The sequence below is a fragment of the Marmota flaviventris genome, chromosome 2 (assembly GCF_047511675.1).
Source record: "Marmota flaviventris isolate mMarFla1 chromosome 2, mMarFla1.hap1, whole genome shotgun sequence".
Classification (NCBI taxonomy): Eukaryota; Metazoa; Chordata; class Mammalia; order Rodentia; family Sciuridae; genus Marmota; species Marmota flaviventris.
The window spans coordinates 3361825-3389308 of NC_092499.1; the positions used below are offsets into that span (position 1 = coordinate 3361825).

General features: G+C 45.8%; 1 protein-coding gene across 2 annotated transcripts in view; it reads left to right on the forward strand.

Moving 5' to 3' along the window:
- Cdc42bpb (CDC42 binding protein kinase beta) overlaps positions 1-27484 on the forward strand; it is a 92245-nt gene that overhangs the window by 30919 nt on the left and 33842 nt on the right. For both annotated transcript variants that reach the window (XM_071607506.1, XM_027946579.3), the window contains exons 2-9: positions 5815-5906; positions 9858-9941; positions 13555-13650; positions 15459-15607; positions 19189-19282; positions 21525-21725; positions 23264-23512; positions 25078-25157. In XM_071607506.1, the coding sequence (XP_071463607.1) occupies positions 5815-5906; positions 9858-9941; positions 13555-13650; positions 15459-15607; positions 19189-19282; positions 21525-21725; positions 23264-23512; positions 25078-25157 (1045 nt within the window). The remainder of the gene's footprint in view (positions 1-5814; positions 5907-9857; positions 9942-13554; positions 13651-15458; positions 15608-19188; positions 19283-21524; positions 21726-23263; positions 23513-25077; positions 25158-27484) is intronic.

A 27484-nucleotide genomic window follows, 5' to 3' on the forward strand; every position in this document is an offset into this window, starting at 1 on the left:
CACTTGGCTAGCTTGGCTCTTTCCCCTTCGACCTTTAACCTCTACTGCTTGTTTTACAGTTTGCAACAAATGACTTCTTTAACCCCCCCCCCCCCAAATGCTTTGAAACAGTTTCAAACTTAAAGAAAAGTTGCAAATAACGGAACAAAGAGTTCTCATCTCCAGACTTCTGGAGAATGAGTTCTGACATTATACCTGCTTGTCCTTGAGGCTTCAGTGTGTTTCCTACAAACAGGGATATTCACATAACCACAATGTGACCACAAAACCAGGAATTTCATATTGATGCTTGCTACTGTGTAGTCTTCAAAGGTGTCAGGCTGGCACTGATTCCTCACACCATCTTGTGTGATCCAAGGATCGGTGCAGGGCCCCTCCTGTGTGACCTTGTCTGTGTCCTGAATTCCATTCTGCATGAACAGCTCCTTAGACTTTCCTTGGCTTTCATGACCTTGGCACTTAGAAATTGCTGACCAGTCATTTTGGAGCATGTTCCTCCTATGTGGAGTTACCTGACATGTAGGAATGTCACAGAAGTGAAGCTGCATTTTCTTTATTGTGTTCTGTCAGATGACGTCAGTTTCGCTTTGTCATGTTACTGATGATGGCTACTCGGTCAATCAGTTTAGGTGGTGTCTGTCAGCTTTCGATGTAGTCACCCTTTTGACTTGTGATTGACAGGTGTTTTGATGAGGTCTACTTTGTGCACCAGATGTTAAAATTTATTGCTTGCTATCAGTACAGACTCCTTTGGGTTGCCAGTGTCCTTTGCTGGGTTGTGATCTATCAGTCAGTGTTTGTTTTGATTTGCCACCACTGAGCTTGTCTGCACAGCAGGGTGCCTCAGGCTCACCTTGTACTTTGCTGACTGGGCTCTGGACTTGCCAGAGGAGCTCTGTTTCCTTCCAAGGAGAAACCAAGACCTGGCACTGGCTGTGCTTGTTGTTGGGATGTTGCTCCTACCAGGCTCTCGACAGATGAGCTAGGGCCATGTGTGTGTACATACCAGTTTATGCTTGTGTGTATTTCTCCTTGTACCTATATATTGCCAACAGTGAGGACACACTCAACCATGCAAATCCCATACTGAATGGCTGGTTTCAGTTTTCTCCCTTATTCGTAGCACTGTTCTCTGACAGTGAGGAGTCTGGCTTTTATCACCTATGTGTTTATCTGATCAGGCCTCTATATACACCAGTCTCTCCTCCCCCACCTGGCTTTGCTCACCCCCACTTGGCTCTCTGACCCTTGCTCCCTGTTAAACTTGGCCTAGAGAGGATGCTAGAAGGCGCCTGCAAGTCCAGGAGGAGGCAGGTCACATCTCCCCATTTCTTCTCTCTGACACCTGGCAGCTCCTCATCCTCTCAGCCAAGTTCCTTCTAGTGTTAGGCAGCCGGTTTCGCTTTGAAAGTTTCCCCACACTTGTTGAACAGTGTTGTTACAGTCCCCTCTGGAACCCAGGGTCTGCGCTCCTTCTTGATACCTGAGTCCCATCCTTTGCACTTAGAGACTCTAGGACTCACCAGTATTGCCCTATCCTCAGGGGCTGAGTTCAGCTTTATAGGGCCTTTGCCAAGTGTGTACGACCACTTCCTTCACCTCCTCGTCCTGAGTGCAGTGGGTCCTGCGTCTGCTGCCTGAGATTATTTAGTGTGCCCCTTTTCATTTCTTTCAAGAACTTAGAGTTCTTCATGTTTTCTTTGTTCAGATGTCTGATGTGGTTTCTGTCTGCTGGCTTTTTCCAGCCCAGAGGGCAGGGTCACCTTATATCATGTCGACACTGATCAATGGCCTCATTGGAAGCATCCCTATTTGTCCTTTCCACCTGCTGCACCCCATCCATCTTTCTTGGCCAGGCTTATCACCTTTCCTAGTTTGACCTTACGCCCAGTCCCTGTGTCATTAGTGGGTTGGTCTGCCATTGTCACTGTCTCTTCTGGCTTTAGCTACTGCAGTCTTAGTAAATACTTACATGTCAGCACAATGTTGTCACTGTGGCATCAGAAATGTTTGAAAATATCAAGTGTTCTTTAAAAATGATGTTTTTCCCTTAGACTTTTCCTTCTGGGTTCTTCTTTTAGTGCCTCCATTTTTAGAAGTTAGCTTTCATCCATGTGGATTTCCTTTTGCTTGATTTTGTAGTTTAATCTTTTTATCTTTGTTATTGAGATTGTTTCCGCTGTTCTCCTCTTTATCAGACTGGCCCTGATAAATCCACTTCTACCAGTTTCAGGGACACTTGTTCAGGACTGTTACAGTGTATAAGCAACAAAAAGTGTTTTGTCAGAGGTATAGGAGAAAAGCTTGACATGGAAGACCAAGTAACTTCAGGGCAATTAATGTGAAAAGAGGAGAGATGCAAAGAAGGACGTCACAGCCCTGGTGCAAGCTACTTTCTGTCGTTAACTTCCCTAATCTGTACTGCTGATGAGTCCCTGGAAAGAGCTTTTGCCATTTTGTGGAGGAGGAAGCCTAGTCCCAGAGGAGCAAGTGACTTTTTTCTAAGATGGCACAGCTACCAAGTGTTACACTTAGGACTCTCTATTGTCTCCTAATGGAAGCCAGGGTTTTTCCCTGGACCCCACAGTGAGTGTGTCCCCCACCTCCTGCCCAAGTAGGGATGAATAGTCAGACCACTTTCCTAAGACCATTCAGATATGTGCAGATGGTCTAAAGGAAGAATCAAGGCCAGCACTTCTTACCCCACTACAGAGTGCTTTAAACAACAGGTGGCCTAAAGGGTTAGGTATTATAAAAAGCCATGCAGCAGAAAATAGTATTGAATTTGAGATCTTCAAAGGGTTGATAACTTTCTAAGCCTTAATAAAGTGAGAAAGGAACCAACTTAATTTTATTAAAAATAATAATTTCTATAAAGTGAAAACTAGCATCATTGAGGTGAAAAGAGGCTACAACATGGAAGAATAGCATTTTTAGCTATTATGTCTGACAGCTGAAATAAAACGGTCATATAACCATTGAAAAGGTCCAGCTGTGATCAGTGAGCAGGTGATGTGGTTTGATGACTGACGCAATGGGGCCTACAGCTGGACCTGAGAGAATGTTAGCCTCTAGGTGTCAAGGAGCTGTATTAGTGGAGGGTGGACAGTGTCAGTGCATGGCGTTGAGGTATGTTTTGGAAGGCAGTTTAGGGACCATAAAATACGTCAGTGCCTTTTGGAGACTCCTAGAGCTTCATTCTAACAATTAGTTAAAATAGTAAAAGATCAGTATGAATGAAAATGTTCATTGCAAATATATCACCTAAAAAAAATATACACACAAATACAAGAGGTTTTTTTTTTGGTAGGGAGAGGGTATGTACTGGGGATGGAACCCAGGACCTCTCACATACTAGGCAAGTGCTTTATCACTGAGCAATATCCCCAGAACTTATACTTTATTCTGAGACAGGGTTTTGCTAAGTTGCCCAGCTGGCTTTGAACTTGAAATCTTCCTGCCTTCTGCCTCCTAAGAAGCTGAGATTATAGGTGTGTGCCAGCTAGAAAAACTAACCAGTTCAGTAGACACATGATTTAAAATTTTTGGTGTGTCGATTCAGCTCTTGGATCTGTTAAAGTGATTACTGAGTAGTATAAAACATGAAAATCAGGAAAAATAAAAGCAAAATACACACACACACACACACAAATAAATAACCAAAACAACCCAAAGCGAAGTTCTAGGAGCAAGAACTAGAATGGGAACATGGGCCAGTTATATTGGTTCATGGCACAGAGATAGATGAATTTTCTTTGATCACTGGATGTCGCTGCCTGGTTTGCATTGTTTAAGCCACAGCTAATAACAAATGCTGTGAGTCTTGGGGGTTTTGTAGGAAAGTCAGGGTGCTTGCTGGTGGTACCACTGCCACAGGGAGCTCTTCTGCTCCATGTACCACATGTGGCTTGTGACATATTTGATTGGCATCCTTCTCTTCCCAGGCTGTCTTCTGGTAGAAAAACAAAACAAGTCAGATTTGTTGTGACTATTTTTCTCCACAATGAAATGAAAGGTATGATTGGTTAAAAGACTTATTTCTTTTAGGAATTTTGGGAATGATTATTTTGGGTGATATTTGAAAGAAATAGGGAGAAACTATGGATGACCTTTTAAGTTCTAGCCACTTTTTTTTTTTTTTTTTTTTTAATAATCCAGGCCTTATGTGTTCTGTTTTCCTGAACTCTATGCCAGTAGTCATTCATGGCAATGGTGGGCCCTGGATTGGTAATTCACCACCAGACAGGCACCTGCTATTGTTGCTGGGGACAGTGAAACTGGTGATGGAGTCTGAGTGGTACTTAGTAATCGTTTAAGGAGAAAAAGATACAGAATTAAATTAATAATGTGGAGCTCAATTAAAAGCCCTGAAAATGTCAGATTGCATATTTTTTGAGTGATAATTTTAGAGACACATGCAATACTAAGAAATAATATTGCTTGTGTCTCCATGTACCACACACATTGGCACCCTTCTCTTCCCAGGCTCTCTTCTGGTAGAGAAACAAAACAAGTTAGATTTGTTGTGACTAATTCTATGTGACTTGTCCAGTTTTGCTCAATGGTAATATTTTGTAAAACTGAAGTAATGGATAATTTGAAAAAGAAATATATAGAACAAATAGAAGTTAACATAAAATGTGGATATGAAACCTGAAGATGAAAATAAAGACAGGTGTAAAAGATGAGGGACAGTGATCAAGACAGTGCTGCCTCAAGACCTGGACTGCATGGATTTAGACCTGGCTCTGCCACATACCCTGTTCCTGACCTCTCCATAGGAGTTTCTAGGAACCGTTGAAACAAATTACCACAAACTACTACAGGGCTTAAAAGGACAGAGATTTTTTTCTTCTCACAGGTCTAGAGCAGGCAGGCCAATGTTAAGGTGTGGGTAGGCCGTGCTCCCCCTAAAGACTTTAGGGAAGAATCCTGCCCTGTATTGTCCCAGCTCCTGGTGGTCAGCGGTCCTGGACATGAACTATCTTGAGGCTGCTTGCTCTATACTCTGCCTCCATCTTCACGTGGCTTTTCCCCTCCTCTGCCTCTGTGTCCACATTCTCTCTTATGTTTTGGACTTAATGGCCGTTCTCTTTGAACATGTGACCCTACCTTAACCTGGCTGTATCTGGAAAGGCCTTATTTTCCCTTAAAGTCACAGTTTAGTGGACACTGTTCAACCTAGCACACTGCCACAGACACCTGACTCAGTGTCCTCATTTGTAAAAAATGGATAGTAACAGAACAACTTTCAAGGTGTCAGGGTAAAGAGTACATGGCCAGTGTAGTAAAGTGCCCAAGCAGTAGACTTGGCTATTAGAGACCCTGCGTGGTTTATTGGGAGCCTTTATAGATACAGGGGATGCTGCTGGCACTTTCAGGCCTGCCATCATCCTGGAGGTGCCTCCTGTTTCCCAGCTGCTCTGTGGCTTGTGCAATACAGATATGGGGCACTCAGAGTTGCCTCACCTCATGCTCTGTGGCCAGCAGCTGAGTTGTCTCTCAGGACAGACAGGCACACCTAACACACCTGTCAGTTGCTCTCTCAGTGGGTAAATCCTGGCTTTGACCAGGAAGAAGAACAGATCTTTATAGTGATGGTATTTGTTTTAGTAGACTTCGCAGGGTGGTTGCTAATAAATGTTTACATTAATTAGCATAAACAGACTTTCTAAAACCTTTCACTTATTGAATATTTCAAAAGTAAACACTTTTTGCACTTTTTAAAGTATAACTTGGTATGCCTCAGTTAAGTTTTCAGGTTGCCAAATTGTTGACTAAATTATTAATATTATTTTTTTTTTCTGTTTACAGCCAAACCGTTCACGCAGCTGGTGAAGGACATGCAGCTTCATCGAGAGGACTTTGAAATAATCAAAGTAATTGGGAGAGGTGCTTTTGGAGAGGTAAGAGAAGCCTCACTAGACAGTTTGCCTCTGTGGCCAAGGCAGCAGAGCTCCACTCATATTCTTGGGGACCTATGCATTGATATTTTCTGGAAAGTTCTGGATTGGTAAAATCTGAAAGACAGAATTAAGAAGAGAACAAAGAGGACTGGGTGTGCAGCTCATTATAGAGTGCTTGCCTAGCATATGAGGCCCTGGGTTCCATCTCTAGCACTGCAAAAAAAAAAAGAAGAAAGCTTATGATTGGCAAATGACTCTCAATAGTGTTGGGACCATAGTTTCTCTCTTTCTGGGGGGAGAGGGATACCAGGGATTGAACTCATGGGCACTGCACCACTGAGCTACATCCCCAGCCCTATTTTTTGTTTTATTTAGAAACAGGGCCTCACTGAGTTGCTTAGTGCCTTGCCATTACTAGGGCTGGCTTTGAACTCAAGATCCTCCTGCCTCAGCCTCCTGAGCCATTGGGATTACAGTTGTGCGCCTCCATGCAACTATGGCAAGGGACCATAGTTTCTTAAAGACGTAAATAAGTTTTAAAAAAATCAGTTTGTTAATTGAGAAATGACTTGGAATTTTCTTTTTTTTTTCCTCTTTATCTGAAATTTATTTATTTTTTTTAATTTTTAATTTTTATTTTTTTATTGGTTGTTCAAAACATTACAAAGCTCTTGACATATCATCTTTCATACATTTGATTCAAGTGGGTTATGAACTCCCATTTTTACCCCAAATACAGATTGCAGAATCACATCGGTTACACATCCACATTTTTACATAATGCCATATTAGTGACTGTTGTATTCTGCTACCTTTCCTATCCCCTACTATCCCCCCTCCCCTCCCTTCCCATCTTCCCCCTCTACCCCATTTGCTGCTGTTCAGTTCTCTCCCTTGTTTCCCCCCCCCCTTTCCCCTCACAACCTCTTATATGTAATTTTGTGTAACATTGAGGGTCTCCTTCCATTTCCATACAATTTCCCTTCTCTCTCCCTTTCCCTCCCACCACTCGTCTCTGTTTAATGTTAATCTTTTCCTCATGCTCTTCCTCCCTGCTCTGTTCTTAGTTGCTCTCCTTATATCAAAGAAGACATTTGGCATTTGTTTTTTAAGGATTGGCTAGCTTCACTTAGCATAATCTGCTCTAATGCCATCTTGGAATTTTCTTTAAAAAGCAAAGAGAGGGAAGTGAGGGCGTCTCTCTGCATCCAGCCTTGCTGAGCAGCTTCCCCTGGTCCCTCCAGGCTTCAGTGCCTCTGCACCTGTTCTGACCTTAGGCTCTACCTGCTTGGGAGCCGCCTGGTGGTTACTGAGGGAACTCCAAACAGGAAAACGATCTGTCTGCTGTCCTGGTGGCAAGAGTACTGACGCCAGGCCCTCTGACATTACCAGGATGTGTGCTGAGTGGGCAGTGGCAGTTGTTGTGCAGGACTGGATAGTTTGTCGTGTGCAGACATGGAAGAAAGCAAAGCAGTACATAGCGTGGTTGCTGCTTTGCTCTGCAATATCTCCTATGGCTACAGGGGCTGAATAGGCCTGTTGTGTCTCAGCACCTTAATATTTCTGATGAATATTTTCTGCTGCTAAAGTAACCTCATTACACCCTTACATCATCTGCAGGTCTTTAGTAGAATATACAAAAAGAATACTCTCCCCTGCACTTGTCTTCCCACCTCCCCATCCCACCCCATCCCTCTGCACCATCCCTCTGAGGGGTGGGGGCAGGGAAATGACCAGTCTCCAGAGGACAGCTTCTTTGCATCCTGCCCCACCTAATGTGTAGCTTGGGGTTTTTCTCAGTACTAGGACGGCCAGCCAAATTCGGTTTATTGTATGCTGGGACAGAAAGCCTTTTAATTTTTAAAAAAAGATTGAAATATAATTCCATAGAAAATGCACAGATCTAAGTATGCAGTTTGCATTCTGACTCATCTTTGCCAGTGTAATCAGTACCAAGTGGATGCATAGTGCCGTGGGTTCCATCCCCACTTTCCTCCCCAGAAAGTGCCTTTCTGTCTCCACAACACCTCACTCCACTCCATTCCGCCCAGACAGGGACTTTGATTGCCACCAACAGGGAAATTTTCATTTAAAGGAGCCACAGGAAAATCTTTTGAACTCTACATAAAATAAAAAATCTCTAGGTGATAAGTAGCTTGCTGATGCTATAAGGTATGAGTTTTATTGTGCAGTAAGAAGGCAGAAAAAGCCTTTTAAAATTAACACCAGCTTCCATCTGTGGCACACTTCGATGCCTTTCTGCCTGGTGCCAAGACTTAGGAGATGGCCAGGCCCATCCAGAGCACTGCAGCTGCACTGGCCAGAGGATGTTCTGAAGAGGGAAGACAGGAGACACATAAGGGCATGGATGCCCTTCATTGACACTTGGGAAGGTGATACTGCATTATGACCACTGTTAGAGGGTAGTTGTAGAAGCATGCTCTTGAGAGTGAGGCTGCCACTTCTTGACAAGTATGTAAGCCTCTGAACCTCAAATTCCACATCTGGAAAATGCGGCTGTTAAATGTCCCACCATTGAGGATTGTTGTGAGGACTAGGTAAGAGTGCAGGTAGACTGCTTAGAGCCCGGCCTGGCATAGGGAGAGTGCTCAGGGGGTGTGAGCTCTCACGAGTCCCTTGATGGCATTCTTGTGTGGTTTGTGACATGTAGAAGGGTCAGGAAGTAGATGATTTCATTTAATAACTCTTTGTCCGTGCCTGCTGTGTGCATGGAGGCAGGTTGACTGCCAGAGGGCCCTTAGCCAGTGGGTGGTTGACTGGTGTAGGTGGAATGTGCCCTGTCATGTGCAGCATTGCAGTGGGCACTGGTACTGGTGGAAGGCTCATTCATGAGCTGGCAGGGACTAAAAGACCAGGAGGACTTCCTAGAAGAGGTGATGATGGAGTTGTGCTGGGAAGGACCTGGCTGACAGCTAGCATGCTGATAGCTAGCTGTGTGCCCCTGCAATAACTCACCTGATCATCCCAGCAGTGCAGGAGGCCAGTCCTGTTCTTATCCCTTGTATAGTTGTAAAAACCAAGGCCCAGGGCTGGGGTTGTGGCTCAGTGGTAGAACACTTGCTTAGCATGTATGAGGCTCTGGGTTCGATTTTCAGCACTGCGTATAAATAAATGAATAAAATAAAGGTCCGGACTGGGGTTGTGGCTCAGCAGTAGAGCACTCACCTAGCATGTGCGAGGCCCTGAGTTCGATCCTCAGCACCACATAAAAATAAATAAACAAAATAAAGGTATTGTGTACAACTAATAAATAAATTTAAAAAAATTAAAAATAAAGGTCCTTCAACAACCATATATATATGTATGTATGTATGTATATGTGTATGTGTATAATATACACATATGTGTGAGTGTGTGTGTGTGTGTGTATATATATATATGAATGTGTGTATAAATATGAATGTGTATGTGTGTGTGTGTATGTGTGTGTAACCCAAGGCCCAAAGAAGGGAATTTGCCAAGTTATTTCAGGCCCTCACTAGCCCTGTAAAGCAAGAATACATGAACAACTGGTACTTGCAGAGGCTGATGGGAAAGAGGTAGAAATGGGCAGGAGTGGGGAGGAAGGAGCACACAGATGGGCCCTTGTGCAGGGAGAACCTGTGGCCTTGATCAAATTTAAAAAGGTGTTTGTTTTTAATGTGAGAGGAAAAACGACAGGCATAGCCCTATATTAGAGGACTGAAATTCCTTGTACCCATTGCTCAGTATGAAAGTTTTTGAACAGAGCCGGGTGGTACTAGGTAAGTTGTGGTGTGGGTAAAAGCTAATTTTGGATGCATGAAAGGGCAATGTTTATTTACATAGGAAACTTTACTTTCTTTGACAGTTTATTTTCCAGGTCTCTTGGGCAGTTGGGATTTCACTGTAACCATAGATGTGATTTTTGTTCCATTAACAAATTTGGTTATACTCAAATTTGTATTATAGGTTGCTGTTGTTAAAATGAAGAACACTGAACGAATTTACGCCATGAAAATCCTCAACAAGTGGGAGATGCTTAAAAGAGCAGAGGTGAGTGTGCAGTATAGAATAACTAAGTAAACCAAGGCAAGGGCTCGCCTGGGACCCCAGCCACTCAGGAGGCTGAGGCAGGAGGATCGCATGTTCCAGGCCAGCCTGGGCAGCTTAGTGAGGCGCCTCACAAGTCTGAGCCTCCTTGCACCCTCTACTCCTGTTGCTCTCGTCCTCCTATCTAGTGTCCTGCAGACACTCTGCCTGAGGGCACACCCTTGAGTCCTTCAACCAGGTTTTGTCTACAAACAGAAACATTCATGGAGGTTTAGGCATTTAGTGCATTCCTGCTCCACATGCAAAAGAAATTGCATAGTCTAGAGCCCACTTACCTGCAGAAGTGTTTTGAATTCCCCTGTGGAAGGCAGAGCTTCTAAACAAATGTGGATAGCTGGTGGTTAGCCATCTTTGTGGGTTTTTTGTTTTGTTTTGTTTTTGTTTTTTTTAGTTGTAGATGGACGCAATACCTTTATTTTATTTATTTACTTTTATGTGGTATTGAGGATCAAACCTAGCACCTAAAATGTGTGCCAGGCGAGCGATCTACCACTGAGCTACAACCCTAGCACCACATCTTTGTTTTTGTTTTTATTTTTTTTAAGATGTTGATGGAGCTTTATTTAATTCATTTATTCGTATGTGGTGCTGAGATTTATATTTATACTCAGGGCCTCGCAGGTGCTTTACCAGTGACCCACGATTCCAGCCCCTACTTGGCCATCTTGATGTGCCTTTTCCTTGTTCCCACTGTGTTCAGCCCTGATCTTGCCTCCTACCAATAGCAGCCAGCATGGCTGCTCTGTTCTGACTCTCTACTTCTCTCATAACTGGTGCCCCTCCTTGAAGGTGCTGCCTGTGACAGTGACTCTGTCACCTGAGCCTCTGACCTGCTTCCAGTGCTATCTGGACTTGGTTCTATGACTGGGCCATCCCCTTTTCACAGGCTACCACCACCTTTTGGAAGGTCCTTTTGTGGTTCCTAGCCTCGTCTACCACCTACACCCTCCTTGACACATGAGATAACTTTGTCTCTGTTGTCTTGGAGTTCTTCCCTGTTCTGCCAGTGGTAGGTGCCACCTTGGGTATGTGACAGTGGCTGGCTTCTGTCCACTCTCTCCTGAGCTTCTGGCCTCTGAGAACTCAGTGCAGTGGCACTTTAGCCTCCCACTGACCTCTCAGGCTCGTCGTGTCTGATTCGTTTGGGTGTGTTCTTCCCTGTCCTCACGTAGCTCCTCTTCTCGGCTGTGCCAGTTACACCCATTTATTGTTTATTGCTAGGAAATCCATGTGGATTGACTGAGACGCCACTGTTGTGCAGTCACTGGTCCCCCCACAACTCTGCTTCAGCTATGCACATCCTGCAGCATCTCCTCCTCCTCTCCACAGTGTCTTCTTTCATCCTTGTTCCTTCACCTTGTGCTTCTTTTAGTTTGGCCACCTTAGCCCTGTGTGGCTCTTTTCCCCATCATTGGAGGAACTTTGGCAAACACTGCCACTTCTCTCTTGGGAGAAAAGCAGCTAGTGCTGTGTGAAGGAGTGGGAGGTGCTCGGCTGGACCCAGTGTCCCTGGCAGCGAGCAGGTCTTAAAAAGCAGTGGGGCCAGGGTTGTGGCTCTATGATAGAGTGCTTGTCTCACACCTGTGAAGCACTAGGTTCCCTCTTCAGCACCACATAAAAATAAACAAACAAAATAAAGGTATTGTGTTTATCTATGACTAAAAGATATGTATATATATTTTTAAAAAGCAGTGTGGCGCTTCCACTCAAATTTGGCTATACAGACCCAGCTTAAAACTGGCTCGCTCGGAGAAGACAAGAGGTGTGCTAAGTGGTCGTGACTATCTGAGAGTTCAGGTAACAGACTGAGCTTAAGCCTGTGTTGACATGGAATAGTCGTCCTAAGCAATTGGTCTTCTAATCCTCATCATTAAACATATTTTAAATCTTACATTTTACAATGTTGACATTAAAAAGCTTTTTAAAAACATAGATGAAATAAGATCAGGCAGAAGAGTTGCTAGGCTGTGTAAGTTGATAGTCAGACTAGGCTGGGTTTTTGTTTCATCTTCTTTGGTCATTAAAAAAATACTAAGAGTTTCTCTGTTGTTTATTTGGTGTTTTGTTTGTTTTATTTCAGTACTGAGGATTGAACCCAGAGGGTACCACTGAGCCACATCCCCAGCCCTTTTTATTTTTTATTTTGCTAAGTTGCTGAGGTTGGCCTTGAACTTGTGATCCTCCTGCCTCAGCCTCCTGAGCCGCTGGGATTATAGGCGTGTGCCTCTTTCTGTCTGTATGAGATGATACTGAATGATATGTATATTTCCTGCTGATGGGTCACTGTGCAGGTGATCCCAGCTTAAGCCCAGCTTCTCTCTTTGTGTTGATGGGCAGATGCCAAGCCACAGAGAGCAGCCCCTTGTGGAAATGACATCACAGTGCTGTAGTTTCCTGCACTGGCTGTGACTCTCATAGCAATGGTCTCATCTAGCCGAGGACCCCCTGCTCTGTCCCCATATCCTTGTGGAGGGTGTGCTGGAAGACAGGAGGCCAGGCATGCCAGTGCTCAGTGTCTTTCAGCTATTTCTGTGCCAGGCCTTGGGTTAAGGTTAACATTGGCAAAGGGGGCTGCTTGTCTCCACATCTGACTGTTGACCTTTGTCATGTGTTAATTAGTAACATTGGGGCATGTGTACCTCGTCATTGGTTTTGAAAGGAAAATGTCTTAAGAGTTTTGAAAAGAAAAGTTTATAGAAAACTCAAGTGAGAGAGTGATACTTGCATTTCTGTTAAGTTTTGACAGTTTCAAACAGAAGTGTGTTTAAATCTTATCATGTCATGTGCTCAATAAAGAGGAGACTTTATTATAATTTGGCAAAGATCTCATAACCTTTTTTTCTTAATTGTGTATGGATATAATAACTTTATTATTTATTTTTATGTGGTGCTGAGAATCGAACCCTGTGCCTCACATGTGCTAGGCAAGCACTTTACCACTGAGCCACAACTGCAGTCTAAGACCTTATAACTTTTAAGTAGATGCCATGTGCCTGTCAGGGCTGGCGCGTGCGTGCCTGTCTCTCTCTCTCTCTCTCTCCCCCCCTCCCCCATCTCCCCCTCCCTCCTTAAAACCATATAAGGGTAAAAGGTACTCCTGGCCATCTCCATAACAACACTCTGTCATGATCATATTTCATTACACTCTGAATAAATCATATTTTCAGATAAGCAAACAGGCATGCCCCTGTCCTGCCAGTCACTCACCTGCTCAGCAGTGGGAGTGAGACGGGGTTGCTATGTGGTGGTACCATCCCAGTCCCTGTGGAGGGGGTAAGGCCGTGTTTTGGAGAGTCCAGTTTAGGAAGGTCCTGCTGACTCCCCCTTGAGGATGGCAGGACCCTCATGTGGGCCACAGGCAAGGCCCTGGGGAGGCAGGGCAGGTTTCCAGCAGCCCTTGCCATGCTGGGACTGGGTGGGGGGTGGCAAGAGCAGAGGGTGCTCAGAGTAACAGGCCAGGGGCCAGGCATTGTCTCCAGAGGGACCCCCTGCTGGGAACTTGCCCTGTGGGGTGTTTTCCCAGGGGGACATAGACTGACTGTCCTAATCCCTGCAGACTGCCTGTTTCCGGGAGGAGCGCGATGTGCTAGTGAAGGGCGACTGCCAGTGGATCACCGCGCTGCACTACGCCTTCCAGGACGAGAACTACCTGGTGCGTCTGTCCTCGGCCACCTCGGCCTCTGCTCCACCTTCACTGTGACCTTGCCACACCCAAAACTAAGACAGATATTTGGAACTCTCTTTTCTCAAATGTAAAATGTTTGACTTGATAAAATTGAGGACAGTGTTCTAGTGTAATGAGAGGTGCAAATGTTAATAACGGGCTGGGGGAATTTGGTATACCGTTTTCCTGCAGTCCCTAGATTACTGGACTCCTTTGTTCTCTGGGTGTATCACATTTAAATAAACTGAAGATTTGAAACATTTTCTAATTTGAATTATGTATAAGAAACTGCTGTGGGGATTTAGAATGGCCAGGACTGGCCTCACAGCTGTTTTCTCCTCCTCCATCCCTTGGGCAGTCTGTCAGAGAATGCCTTCTGCTGGCCGTGTGGACCTCCTCTATAGTCTGGTACAACCGCTGTTGTCACACAGTCTCCAGGCAGGAGCCAGAGGCCCTTTCCTTTCCTTGGTGGCTAACTTATCTCTTCACCCTGAAGCTCATTGGTCACAAGGTGGTTGGCTCATGAGAAGCCCAGTAAGATAGGATTTCTTTTATTTATCTCCCTCAGGCATCAAAAGAATCCCTTAGTTCTGAATACCTAGGATTAGGTTAAATGTTGTGTTACGCTCTTTATTTGGAATTAAAGCTGCGCAGAATGGCAGCTGATGTCTGCTGGCCAAGTGTGGTACATCAGGCTGTGCTTATCTCACCCAGTCTTCCTAGGACCCTGGGAATTAGTCCTTTGTGATTTTTACTATTTTATAAATAGGTGTCACATGCCTACAGATCTCAGACAGATAACAGAAACCTTCCCAGTGTCCCTTCCTAGGCCTGCCTGTAGGGGCAGGCGGCAGATGCTTCTGGGCTGTATCCATAAAAACCATGTCATTTTCTGGGTCAGTGTGCCCATCCTGAGGACTCAAGGTTCTCAGTACCTTTGAAAGTATTATTCCCCTGACTCAGTAAACCTGGTACTAGTTTTCCTTTCTTGTTGGTCAGTTAAAGTTAACCGTCCCTGTCTTCAAAGGAAATTGGCATAGAAGTTGGTGGTTCCTAAAGGGCTGGGACCTCTACTCTTATCCAGCTATGGCAGTCTTGCCTATCCTGGGCCCTGTGACCCTGTGAGGCACCCCCACTGGGGCCTCCACAGCTTTGGCCCCTGCAGCCTGAGCCTCCTGAGTGCTGCACAGGAGATGGTGTCCTCAGGCGGAAGCTCTTCCTGGTGCATATCCAGGTCTCCAGCACCAGTGCTGGCTGGTGGAGAGAGAGAGACAGGCTCAGCCCCACCGGCAGGAGACGTCTCCTCACACTGCTCTGGTTGCTGCTGTAGCAGCAGCTCCTCTTATGTGTCTGTGGTGTGACCCGCTCTTTGATAACCCCATCTTTCCAATAAGAGCTGCTGTTGTAGATAGCCTTTCCCTGGTCCCGTGTCCTCCTGTGACTCAAGGCCTGGAGAACTGAACCCCACGGGTCTTGCCAGCTGCTAAACTTTGCTCCTGCTCTGGCTCACTAGCTCTTGGGAGGGTTTTCTCTAGCAGCAGGCCTCCCATCACTTTTTCAGTGATCAGTGTGTTCTCTGTAGGAGTCTGTTCTCTGCCACGTGTGTAATCTACATTACAGCATCATCACAGTACATCTGGGACCTTCCAAGAGGGGCAATCCAGCTAGCAAAGGAGCAGCTAAGAAGCCAGTGCTCAGACTTGAAGAGTCCATGGGCTTCTGCAGGGGAAGTTTGGTCTTTAGTTGTCAGGTTCCCTGGGGACTCAGCATTGTGTTCTTTGCTCTCTGATCTGTAGTACCTGGTCATGGATTACTACGTGGGTGGTGATTTGCTGACACTACTTAGTAAATTTGAAGACAAGCTTCCAGAAGACATGGCAAGGTTCTATATTGGTGAGATGGTGCTGGCCATTGACTCCATCCACCAGCTTCATTATGTGCACAGGTAAGTACCTTCTCATGTACTTCATGGCCATCACATTTAAGGTGTTAAAACATCCCTTTAACATGTTTAAGGTCCCTGAGTCACAGATTGCAGGTTCCAGTCCATCCAGGGAGTCATGCAAGTAGCGAGTCCTTGTGGTGAGCAGCCAGGCACAGAATGGTTTGCCCACAGCACGTCTTACACCAGGCCTGGCATGTGTCTCCTGTTGTGATGGTCTCACTCATGCCTGCTGAGCCACCTTGCCCTCTGGTAGTCTTACATGCCTGCCCTTACTGACACTCGTGCATGTTCCATCCCATGGCATCTCCACCCTCTCCTCGGTTTTACCCCTCCTTCTGTCCCAGGAACCTCATAAGGGAAGATTGGCCAAAGGAGGTTGGTTGTCCATCACGTTAGTGGAGAGAAGTGGAGGGATTGGTGGTTGTGCTTCAGAGGCTCCCTGCAAGATGGGACCAGGCAGCAGCCCCTTTGCTCTCCCTGTCCCTTCATTGCAGGCAGGCCACTCCCTGAAGACCACCTTTGCACCCCACTCATTCAGAGACAGACGTATATAGTCCTGTGGTTTGTTTTGTTTAATAGAAACTGGTTTAATTTATATCTTTATCAAAGTAATTTCATAATAACAGTTTTTAAAAGTTGAAAAGTTCTATAGGACTTTGCCCCCCAAATTAGTCCCAGCACCACCCTTCCTGTAAGATCGCCAGCTGTGCTTCCCAGACATTGACCTTATTGTTTCTAGTGATTGAAACCCTCCTGAAGACACTAGTGTGTTGCTAATCTCTCTACATGTAGTCAGCATCTGGTTGGCACCCATGTTTGTGATCCGCCCTCTGCTGTTTTTGAGGGCAGCCTTAGGTTCTGGCTCATCTTGAACTTCTGTGCCTTCTTGGACATTTCCCAGAGTGGCCCTGGCTGTGGTTTGAAGATGCAGGTCAGTATGCCGAGTGTGCTCATTTCATCAGGGGCGCCTGCTTCTGGGCTCCTCAGAGAACAGAGGGACTGAAGTGCAGGTGTGCAAGCAGCGCCCCAGGGCCATGCGTCCACCCTTGTAGTGTGGGATTCTTGAGTTAACTCACTGGTTTTTACCCATTCCACATGGCAGCCTTCCTCCTCCCGACCCTTCTGGCTCCTGGAAGGCATAGCACCGTGAGTCATTGGCTCAGTCCTCTAACTGTCTGCAACAGCTCAGTATTGCCCTGCCTACACTGCTACCTAAAACAGAACTCCCAAAAAGAGTCCAGGGTGTGTCTGCAGTTCTCCCCCCTCACTAATGCCCCACCTCTCACCTGCACAAAGGTCAAATGTTCTTGAAAATCTTTGAATTTTTGCCACCTGATGGATGAGAGATGCTGGACAATTGTGGTTCCTTCCTCCCTGCCACCTCCTTTCTGTGGTGCCGGGTATTGAACTCAGGGCTGTTCTACTACTGAGCCACATCCCCTGCCCTTTTTATTTATTTTGAGACGGGGTCTTACTAAGTTGTTGAGGCTGGCCTCAAACTTGTGATCCTCCTGCCACAGCCCCCTGAGTTGCTGGGATTACAGGGAAACATGGCCTTGGTTGTAGTTTTTGTTTTGTTTTGTTTTTTAACCTTTCTTATGGAGTTGAATATCATTTTCCTGTCTTTGTTGTGATTGCCTCTATGAGTTATTTCATGTGATTTTACTTTTTATAGAGTATCTGCTTATTTCCTTCAATTGTTAAAGAATTGTCTTTTATCTCCAATATATGTTGCAAATATTTTTTCCCAGTTTGCCATTTGTTTTTGACTTTGCTAGTTGTTTTTTTTTTGCCATGCAGATTAAAAATGATGGTTTTTTTTTTAAATTTTTTACAATATTTATTCTTTAGTTTTCAGCGGGCACAACATCTTTGTATGTGGTGCTGAGGATCGAACCTGGGCCGCACGCATGCCAGGCGAGCGCGCTACAGCTTGAGCCACATCCCCAGCCCAAAAAATGATGTTTTATATAATCAATTTTGTTGGTCTTTTCTTTGATTACATCTGGATTTTAAGTCATAATTGGAAGTCTTTTCTTTTTTTTAATCCCCAGAAAGAAAATACATGTTTTCTTCTGATAGTTTTATTTTCTTCATTAATGTAGTTTCATTTTTTAATTTATGGACCTTTAATACATTTGGAATTTATTCTTAAATCTGGCACAAGGAATGGGTCACAAATATGTGATTTTTTTTTTTTAGTTATAGGTGGATACAATATCTTTATTTTATGTGGTGCTGAAGATCAAACTCAGTGCCTCATGCATGGTAGGCGAGCGCTCTACTTCTGAGCCACAACCCCAGCCCCAAATGTGTGATCTTTAAGTCTGTGTTTCCCAGTGACTTGAGATGCCACCATGGTCACAGACTCCATTCCATTGTGTCTGTGGTGTGTTCCTGGGCACCTCTGGCCATTGCCTTTCCTGTTCTCATGCGGTACCTGCCCAAGACTGGGAGGAGGCTGTGGCTGGATCGCCCCCCAGCCCTCCTCACTGGTGCCTCTTGTGGGTTACTTCTTCTGTGTGAACCTCAGTTTCAGCTTCTCTTGCTCCCTGAAATAGGACACTGATTCTAAGTCCGTGGATTCGAGGCTTTTCTCTTGCTCTGGGATGTGGGCTCAGCTCAGCTGGACGTCTGCTGTGCGCCTCAGGCTCTGCCTGCCCCCTCCCTCTCCAGCTGTCTCCACTCCGCAATTCCCTCCTTACTTTCCGTGTTCTTACACTTCTGATCTTTTCCTCCCTGTCCTCGGTGTTTTTCATTAGATTTTGATTAGAATTCTCCTTTGGATTCTCATTTCTGGTAAGGTTTTCTTTTTCTTCTCTTCTTCTTCAAGTTAAATCTACTCATCTCTTCCATTTTTGTCCACTTCTTTTTCTTAGGTTTTTAAAAATTATTCGTTGTGGGATTTTTTTTTTTTTTCCCATATTCCTGAATGCTTGCTATCAGGGTTATTTCAGTTTGGAGTGCTGTGTTGAAGTATTCTTTTGCTTTGTGCTTTTATTATTTAGTCAGGATTGTCACCATCTGCTCACCTGTGTTTTTGAGAGTCTTCCCTGTTGTGCCCTCACTCTCTTCCTTCATCAAACTGCTCTTCTTCTTGGAGGCTGCCCTGACTCCCTCCATGCTGCCCTGCCCCTTGGCCTCAGTTTCTACTTCTTCGTAGCACTTCCCACAGGCCGCGCTGGATGGCACTGTCAAGGTGACAAAGCATGCTTGTGTCCTTGGATGTTTATTTTCTGACCCTACAGCTTTGGGTAGGCCTCATAAAAACAGGGCATCCTTGTCTCAATTTCAAGGGAGACTCTACCTGGAGGGTGATAGATGGACAGGAATGACAGTGTGCTTTTGGAGTCATTTGGGGATTCAGTGAGTGGCAGCGGTGGCAACACCTGCTGCTGTTCCTGATGGGTCTCAAACAGAAGTGCTCTGACTCAGAGGCTCTTTGAGTTGGTGGTTACAACTATTCCCAGATGATGGTAGCATTTCCTCAGCTGACCTACCAACCTACTGCTAGTTCAGAGCTTTGATCTACCTAATGTATTTCACAGAGATGGTTAATTTCATGTTTATTTTAATAACAGAGACATTAAACCTGACAATGTCCTTTTGGATGTGAATGGTCATATCCGCCTGGCTGACTTTGGATCCTGTTTGAAGATGAACGATGATGGAACTGTAGGTATTTTTGTTGGAGATTTTCAATTTGGGTGGATTTGGCTTGTAGTTAGGAGGCATTTAAGTGTTCAATTTTAGGTACAATTAAGAAACCAAATTTTTTTGTTTGTTTTCTTTTGTTTTTGTTTTTGTGCTAGGCATTGAACCCAGGGTTTCATGCAGTCTAAGCATGCATCTTACCACTGAACTACATCCCTAGCTCCCTTTCATTTTATTTTTGTGGTGCTAGGAATGGAACCAGGGACTTGCACCTGCTAGGCAAATGCCCTACCACTGACTGAGCTACATCCAGCCCCCAAGTTTATTAATGTAAATTAAGAAAATCATTTAGAACATAATTGAACATTTTTTATTTGGGCAATTAAACAAAAACTTTATTGTTTTATGTTGAGGAAAGTCATGTGTGTGCCATCAGAGAAGTTGTCAATCCCTCAGACTTCTGGGCTACTGCCAGCCTGCCAACCCTGCAGCAAGCAAGACAGCTCCTGGTCCTGCCTTGAAGAGCCTGGCCTGGTGGGCAGACCCCGCCGTGTTACTGCCTTCTCCCTTTGTTTGGGCAGGTCTTCCTGCCCATCAGGGGCTTTCTCTCGTGGGTGCTGCAGACCTAGAAACAGGGCTGTTGCTGTGCAGAATGCCAAGAGGGCCAGTACCACTCCTGCCCCAGAGAAGGCTGTTTCCTGGCGTGGCCTCATCTCAGGTCAGGCCAGAATCACAGCTGGTGACTACTTTACTCCAGTCCCGCTCTCACCACAGCAGGGCTCAAATGCGCTCTCTCCCATGGCCATGGTTGCGGCTTTATATATATGTTTGGAAGTCTTTTCTCCTTGAAAACCTACACTTATAAGTGTCATATGAAATATTTCCAAAAGCCAGCAGTCTGGTCCTTTTCTGTGAGTTGGTTTTCATGCAGCAACAAGCCTGCACCAGCAGGTCATGCTTTACGTGCAGTGCACTTTTTCTTTTGGTACTGGGGATTAAACCCAGGGACATTTAACCACTGAGCCACATCTCCAGCTCTTTTTTGTGTTTTATTTAGAGACAGGGTCTTGGTGAGTCATTTAGGGCCTCATTAAGTTGCTGGAGCTGGCTTTGAACTTGCAATCCTCCTGCCTCAGCCTCCCAGGCCACTGGGATTACAGGCGTGCACCCCTGTGCCTGGCCTCGAATTATCTCTTTCCAAAAAGCCAGTCTCTCTTGTTTTTAAGTATTGACCACAAATCAGTCAGGTGGTAGGTAAGAATTGTCCTCAAACTCAGTCTCAGTGACTGTAGCACTGGCCTTGGTTGCCCTTCTTGTCTACCCATCTCCTCATCACAGTGGGTGTTTGACCTTGGGTTACCACCAACATACTCAGCAGTCCACTACTCACATTTGGGACTCCTATGGCCTGGGAAAGGCATTATGCAGAAAAGTGACTAGTGACATGACATGCAGAATCCCTGCTGTTTCTGCAGACTAGCAGTGCTCTTCACTGCCAACCCTGGCCCTGCTTGTGCCCGAGCTGCTCTTTCCAGGGAGCCCCAGTTCCTGTCTGAGCCTCAGTTGTAGAGACCTGCAATCTCTAGTGGTCTTTTCTCCCTGTACCCAGCCACCTCTTGCTTTCCTGTGATTGTTGGTCTTTGCTGATCATAGCATTTGGGAGACATGGCAGTATATTCAATCACAACCTTCTAATGTTGACAGCAGGGAATTGTTCTCTTCCTTTTGGGGGAGTGTTTACCTCCCAGTTCCCTGAGCAGGGAATGCCTGAGCACCCAGCTAATGCCTGGACCAACTTGTCTTCCATCTAGGAGACCACAGGTGGTCTGCAGATGGGCATTCTTGGCACCCTGAGGGCTTGTTAGGAATACAGCATCCAGGCAAATCCTCGCCTGACTCCCTGTTATAACAAGAGCCCCCCTTAACAAGTCTATTGACGGAAAGTCAGAGTCCGGCCCTGGGACAAGGATGGAGAGTGTGGGGACTCTGCCTGTGGGGACTTGGAGAGGTTCTGACTTGGGGCTGGGGAGGGTGTTCAGCCTTGGGAAACCATGCATGCAGGGCCTCACCACTCTGGGAACTGCTCACTGTTCAGTACTGCAAGAGAGTATTTATTGAATTTTGAATCATTAGCCTTGTATATCCTGATCACTCACTGCTTTTCTTCCATGATTATTTTGTTTCCTGTTGGTGCTAGATGTTAGAGAGTGGTTAGAAACAGGCCATCGGAGCACTCTAGGTTTTCCTTCACTCTTCCCCACAGGTTCAGTCCTCTGTGGCCGTGGGCACACCTGACTACATTTCACCCGAGATCCTGCAGGCCATGGAGGATGGCATGGGCAAATACGGGCCTGAATGTGACTGGTGGTCCCTGGGCGTCTGCATGTACGAGATGCTTTATGGAGAAACACCGTTTTATGCAGAGTCACTTGTAGAGACCTATGGGAAAATCATGAACCATGAGGTAAGACTCCATTCCCGTGCCCTGTATTTTCTTAGTATATGGTATAGGCCTGGAGGGAGGTAGGACCACACCCTTGGGGCAGGAGGGGACAGAGAGGGTTGCTAGATGGATCTGGTGGGCAGAGGGAAGGGAAGCCTCAAAAGCATTGCCCAGGTGTGTGGGTGGCTTCTGTGGAAACCTGCAGTGTCTGCATGGCGGTATCAGAAGTGAGGAGCCTGGCGCTGCTGGGGAGGCTGTGGGAGCACATGGACCCGGCCTTACAAATGGCCACTTATCTCCCTGGGGAGGGCAGGTCCATGGTCCTTTCTTATCCCGTTTTTTCCCTTTTCTTCTTTTCCCTCTCCCAGAGACTAATTTTTCTGTTCAGTGTTGCCTTCCTTGGTCTTTCTTGTTTTCTCTTGTATTATTTCCTTTTCTGCCATTTTCTCTTGTTTTTTCTCTTAGCCGTATGTCTTTGCAGTGTTGTGTTTGTCCTTTCCACCAGCATGCTGGTAGCATTCTGCATTCCTGCCTGCTGTCCACACACACACTTGCACACGTGTTCTGCACACAAGTCCCAGAACCTCCAGTTGTATGCTGACCTGTCCTGTAGTTGAGGTCTCCCACTAACTGCCCATGTGGGGAGCAAATTAACAGGACAGCAGTAAATGATTTTGTATTTAACTCTAAATTAAAGCAAAAGCTGTACTTATAAAAAATTTTTCCCCAGAGTAGAATCGTGTCTTTCATTTAAGAATTAGCAATCACACCTTTCCTGTAGACTTCACGTGTGTATAGAAGGTGAAAGCCCTCTACCCACTCCTACCTGACAGCTGCTGTTACCAGTGGTGACACCTGCATGGCCAGGCCAGGCACTCCCTGTGCACGCGTTGGCTTGATCCTCACTGCCACCCGTGAAGTCAGTGATGGTGGTCCTTCTGTGTAGACAGCAGAAGGGAGACACAGACAGCCTGTGGGGGCTCTGCGTCCAGGCCTGCTCTGTCCCATGGGGCATGTGGCCTGGTGAGTGTGTCTGAACAGACAAGCAGGTGTCCTCTTCATGTGTCTGGTTCTCCCTCGGCCTTCTTGTGGGGTGTGTGTACTGTATTTTTTTAACGAGTCCTTTGGGTGGGCATTTTGCCATTTTCTTGGTCTAGCTCAAATGTAGTCAGGGTTGTGTTGTTTCCTCTTTGTGACTGTTCATAGAATAACTTTTTGGACGTGGACTTACATTAGACGCCAGCAGATACCCTCTAAGAAAGCTGTGCGTGTTTACATTCCACACAGCATTCTTTGCTGCTTTGATAGGCAAAAATTTATCACTGTTGTAATTTATTTGCAGTGTAGAATCAAACCAAGTATAAATAAAACCAGAGGGACTAAAGTTTTCTCTTTCCATTTGCCTTTCTAGAATTAAAATTCTCTGACTTTGGTTTATGGTTAGTTACCATGAAATCACAAGGACGTGGCTTCGGAGCTGCTTCGTCTTCATACTGTCTGTACAGCTTGGATGTTTCTGACGGTGTCCATTTGTCAGCTGTTTTTTTGTCTCCACCCAGGAGCGATTTCAATTCCCTTCCCACGTCACGGATGTCTCTGAAGAAGCGAAAGACCTCATTCAGAGATTGATCTGCAGCAGAGAGCGTCGGCTAGGGCAGAATGGAATAGAGGACTTTAAGAAACATGCGTTTTTTGAAGGTCTAAACTGGGAAAATATACGAAACCTAGAAGCACCTTACATTCCTGATGTGAGCAGCCCTTCTGACACATCCAACTTCGACGTGGATGATGATGTGCTGAGAAACGCTGTAAGTGTCAAGGTGATTACACCTCAGCATTAGGCCAAGGTGCTGCTTTTTGTTATTCCTTGAGAATTCCTTATACTAAAATAGTATCATTTGCTGCATGTCTCATCCTTCTTGACCTCTTGCAATTGGTGACCTTGACTCGAGGGAACTGCTGTAGCAAGATAGTACATTGAAGAACCACATGGATTGTTTTTTAAATATTTGGCAATGTCCAAAGAAAGGGTTCCTTTTACTCCAGCCTTTGGCTTGGCTCTCAGTGTCCCTGTTAAAAGATGATGAATCACTCAGTTTGAGTAGGATCCAGCTCTTTTGTTTGGAATTCTTCAGAAACCCTTTGCTTTTATTTTCATCATACTTTGTACCTTTTCAAAGCAGTCACATGCACTGCTGTGCTCATGCCTCAGTACAGCCCAGTTTCCACTTTGTAGGTCTGAAGACTTAAGACTCACCAGGAGCACAACCCACGGCCCACCAGTGGTGAGCCAGCCTGGCTTCTGGCTGAGAACACACTAAGTCTTTCAGGGTTTGCATTTACATTCGTTGTACCGAGGATTCAGAGTGATGGCAACGGAAATAGGTTCTGAGTCTTTGCACTGACAGCTAAGTTGTGGTTTCCACTGTGGTCCTGGCTGTGGGGCTCACTCGTACTCTGGTCTGGTCTGGCAGAGCCACTTTGACACACAGTCCAATACTTCCACCCTGGGAGATTTGCTCATGTCTTATAATATTATTTTTGTCTCATAGACCTTTTTATATGTGACTTATTTGATGGTAGAGGAAACCAAGTGAAGGAAACATTTTTGTTATTCCTTGAGAATTCCTCATACTAAAATAGTACTATTTGCTACATATGTCTCATCCTTCTTGACCTCTTACGATTGGTGACCTTGACTCTAAGGAACTGCTGAGCAGGAGCAGCCAGGGAAGATTGTTGAAGCACCCCTTGCGGCCTCAGGAGGAATTCTGTGCTTGTACTCAGCACTGGCTCAGATGGTGCCACATTCAAAGAGGGGCTGAACTTCAGACCCCATGGAGGCTGCAAAGAGTGACACCATTGATCAGAGACTTGTTCCTAGACTGCAGAAACCTCTTTGCACACTGAATTCCCCAGATACTTTAATTCAAGAAAGAGCCTCTATCTGAAAAATAGAGTTGTAGTAAACCGATTGAAAATAGTCTGCCTTTGAATTATAGAACTCCTTTCTGTTTGAGACCAAAATCTTGAGAGTCCCAGCCATTCATCATGTCCCCAGAGGGCTGACGTGTCCACTGCTGTTCTCTGCACACAGTCATGCTCAGTAGTGGATTCTGTGACTTTAGAAGCTTTGGCAGTTACTGGCTGATCCAAGCTGGTGTCATGTGGGTGCATTTATCCTCTTAACTGTGCTGTGCATTCAGTGGATAGAGCCAGAAGTGAGAAGTGAGAGTGGCCTGCAGGCGGCACCATGGGTGGGCATTCTGTAAGCTACTTGTGGCCTGGCGCCTCTAGCTCACAGTAGCGTCACATCTTTTCCTCTGGGTGTTTGGATATAGATTTCATTCCTATTGTTTGTGTTCTTATGCAGGAAATATTACCTCCCGGCTCTCACACCGGCTTCTCTGGATTGCATTTGCCCTTCATTGGCTTCACATTCACAACAGAAAGGTGTGTCTGGGTTTGCCTTTCCCCTGCAGCACCTTCCCTGGAGAGGCACATGGTCTGGGGGTGCTTCTGTGCTGGGCATGCTTGTGCTGAGAGGGCTGGGGGGCCGTGATCAAGGGAGACATAGGGCTCTTTGTCCTTTAGAGATGCATGCTTGGTCACTGCAGGTGTATGTCAAAGTTGGCTAACTTTCTCTGAAGGGCAAGACAGTAAATAGTCAAGTGCCACATAAAGACTTTTTGGTCAGTGCCAGATCCCCATAAGCTGTGCTGTTGCTGTAAGATTCCAATGAGTGGAACACTTCTTTCACTTGTGATGTGACAGCCTGCTAAGGTCACCTATTTTGTGGTGACACCATCTGCGCTGCTAGTCATGTAAAGTACAGCACATCACTGCTCAGAGTCCCGCAGTTGTTGAGACATGCTGTTTCCTGGGACCTATTGTGGCGTGCTTTCCTGCTCATGAAAAAGAAACTCACTGTAAAACAGTCTGTTGCTGCCCTGTAGCAGCCTTGCCCAACTATGTCCATTGTACCTCTCAGCCGCCTCTCTTCTTGAGCCATGTTTTGTTTGTTGTTATTGTTGTTTTTTTAATGGTACTGGGGATAGAACTCAGGGGCACTCAACCACTGAGCCACATCCCCATCCCTATTTTGTATTTTATTTAGAGGCAGGGTCTCACTGAGATGCTTAGCGCCTTGCTTTTGCTGAAGCTGGCTTTGAACTCACAACCCTCCTGGCTCAGCCTCCCGAGCCACTGTGATTTCAGGTGTGCGCCACCGCGCCTGGCTGCCATGTACTCTTGTGCTTGAGTGAGCTCGCTCTGGTGTTTGCGTAGTGATGGAGTAGCCTAATAATGCAGTTCTCAGAATGTGTCCCATCATTAATCAACATAGGACTATAATTTAAGTTTTGAGGTCTCTGTTGTGTGTATTCTTTTACAATCCTTTAAAAAATGTGAATGCCATTTTGGCTCATGGACGGCACAAAAACAAACTGTGGGTGAGATTGGGTCCACAGGTGGTAGTCAGGTGACTCCTGCCCAATCAGCTCTCGGTGCTGGCAGAGTGTGTTCAGATGTCAAAATCAGTGGCTACAGTTGAATTTGCACTTCTGCCCAACTGAGAGTCATCTTCTTTTAGAACACTCTGCTTGCTTTTATAAGGATTGAAGCCCAGCTCCATGGTTTCCTTCCATCAGTGGGGCTAAAATACATTCCATGCCTCAAGGTAAAATCTACAGTGCCAGATGCACCCACCTATGTGCAGTGCCACAGGTGCCAAGGCTGGTGTCTTTGTCCGTTGGCACCCACGAAATTGTGTGGCCGGAGGTTTTCCACCAGATTTTAAAGGAAGTAGGCAGGGGGTCGCAGGCCCTTAGCAACTCAGTGAGATCCTGTCTCTAATAAAATACAAAAAAGGGGCTGGGGATGTGGCTCATTGGCTAAGTGCCCCTGCATTCAATTCCTGGTTCTAAAAGATGGAAAGGAAAGAAAAGAAACCGGGGCCATGAAGAAAGGAAGGTGAGATAAGAACGCCCCTTCCAGAAGGAAGCTCCCATACCTGGATTTCTGGCATCTTCTGGGAGCTAGCAGCTGAGATGATGAGGGTCCTCAGGAAAGAGACCACTGCCCAAGCTCATGGACAATCTTGAGGTGTGAAGTGCCAGAGCTAGAACCAGAGTGACAGCTGCTACCGCTGTGCAAGGGAATGCATTTAGTGGCCCAAGCCAAAGACCCTTGACCTGTCCAGTGCGTCCCAGGTCACTAAGTTCTTGTCACGCTTGCAGGTCCCAGGTCTATATGCCAATACCCAATTTGGTGGGATGGACCCAGGACTTTCCTCCCTGGATAGACACCCGCAGGCCTGGCATGCCCAGCTCTATCAGAGCCCTCTGCAGAAACACTCATTAGTTTTACATTCTGTAATAGATGTGTGTTCCCTTGTGCCTTTATCAGACTCAGCATAGGAACTCAAACAAGTTTTTTGTGTGATATGGTGTCTCCTAATGAGCTAATTAGAACTAAATAACGTGTACACCAGTCCAAGAATTGGGCTGGGTGAGAGAACCATCTACAGCCTCCATCTGGGCAGTGGATGGTGCTTGCATGAATATCCAGTGTGTCCACCAGTTGGCTGATCCTCAGTGAGTGGCTCAGCCATGCCAGCCAGAGCTCTGCAAGGGCCATTTAGTTTGCCAGGTCAAGAATGTGAACCCTGAAGGGTTGGATAGCTATCCCAGACGGCTCAGTTGTGGCAACCTGTCAGAAACCAGGGAGCCCTGCCACCTCTGGTCCTGTTCCTTAGGCAGAATGCTGTGTTGGTGCTCTGG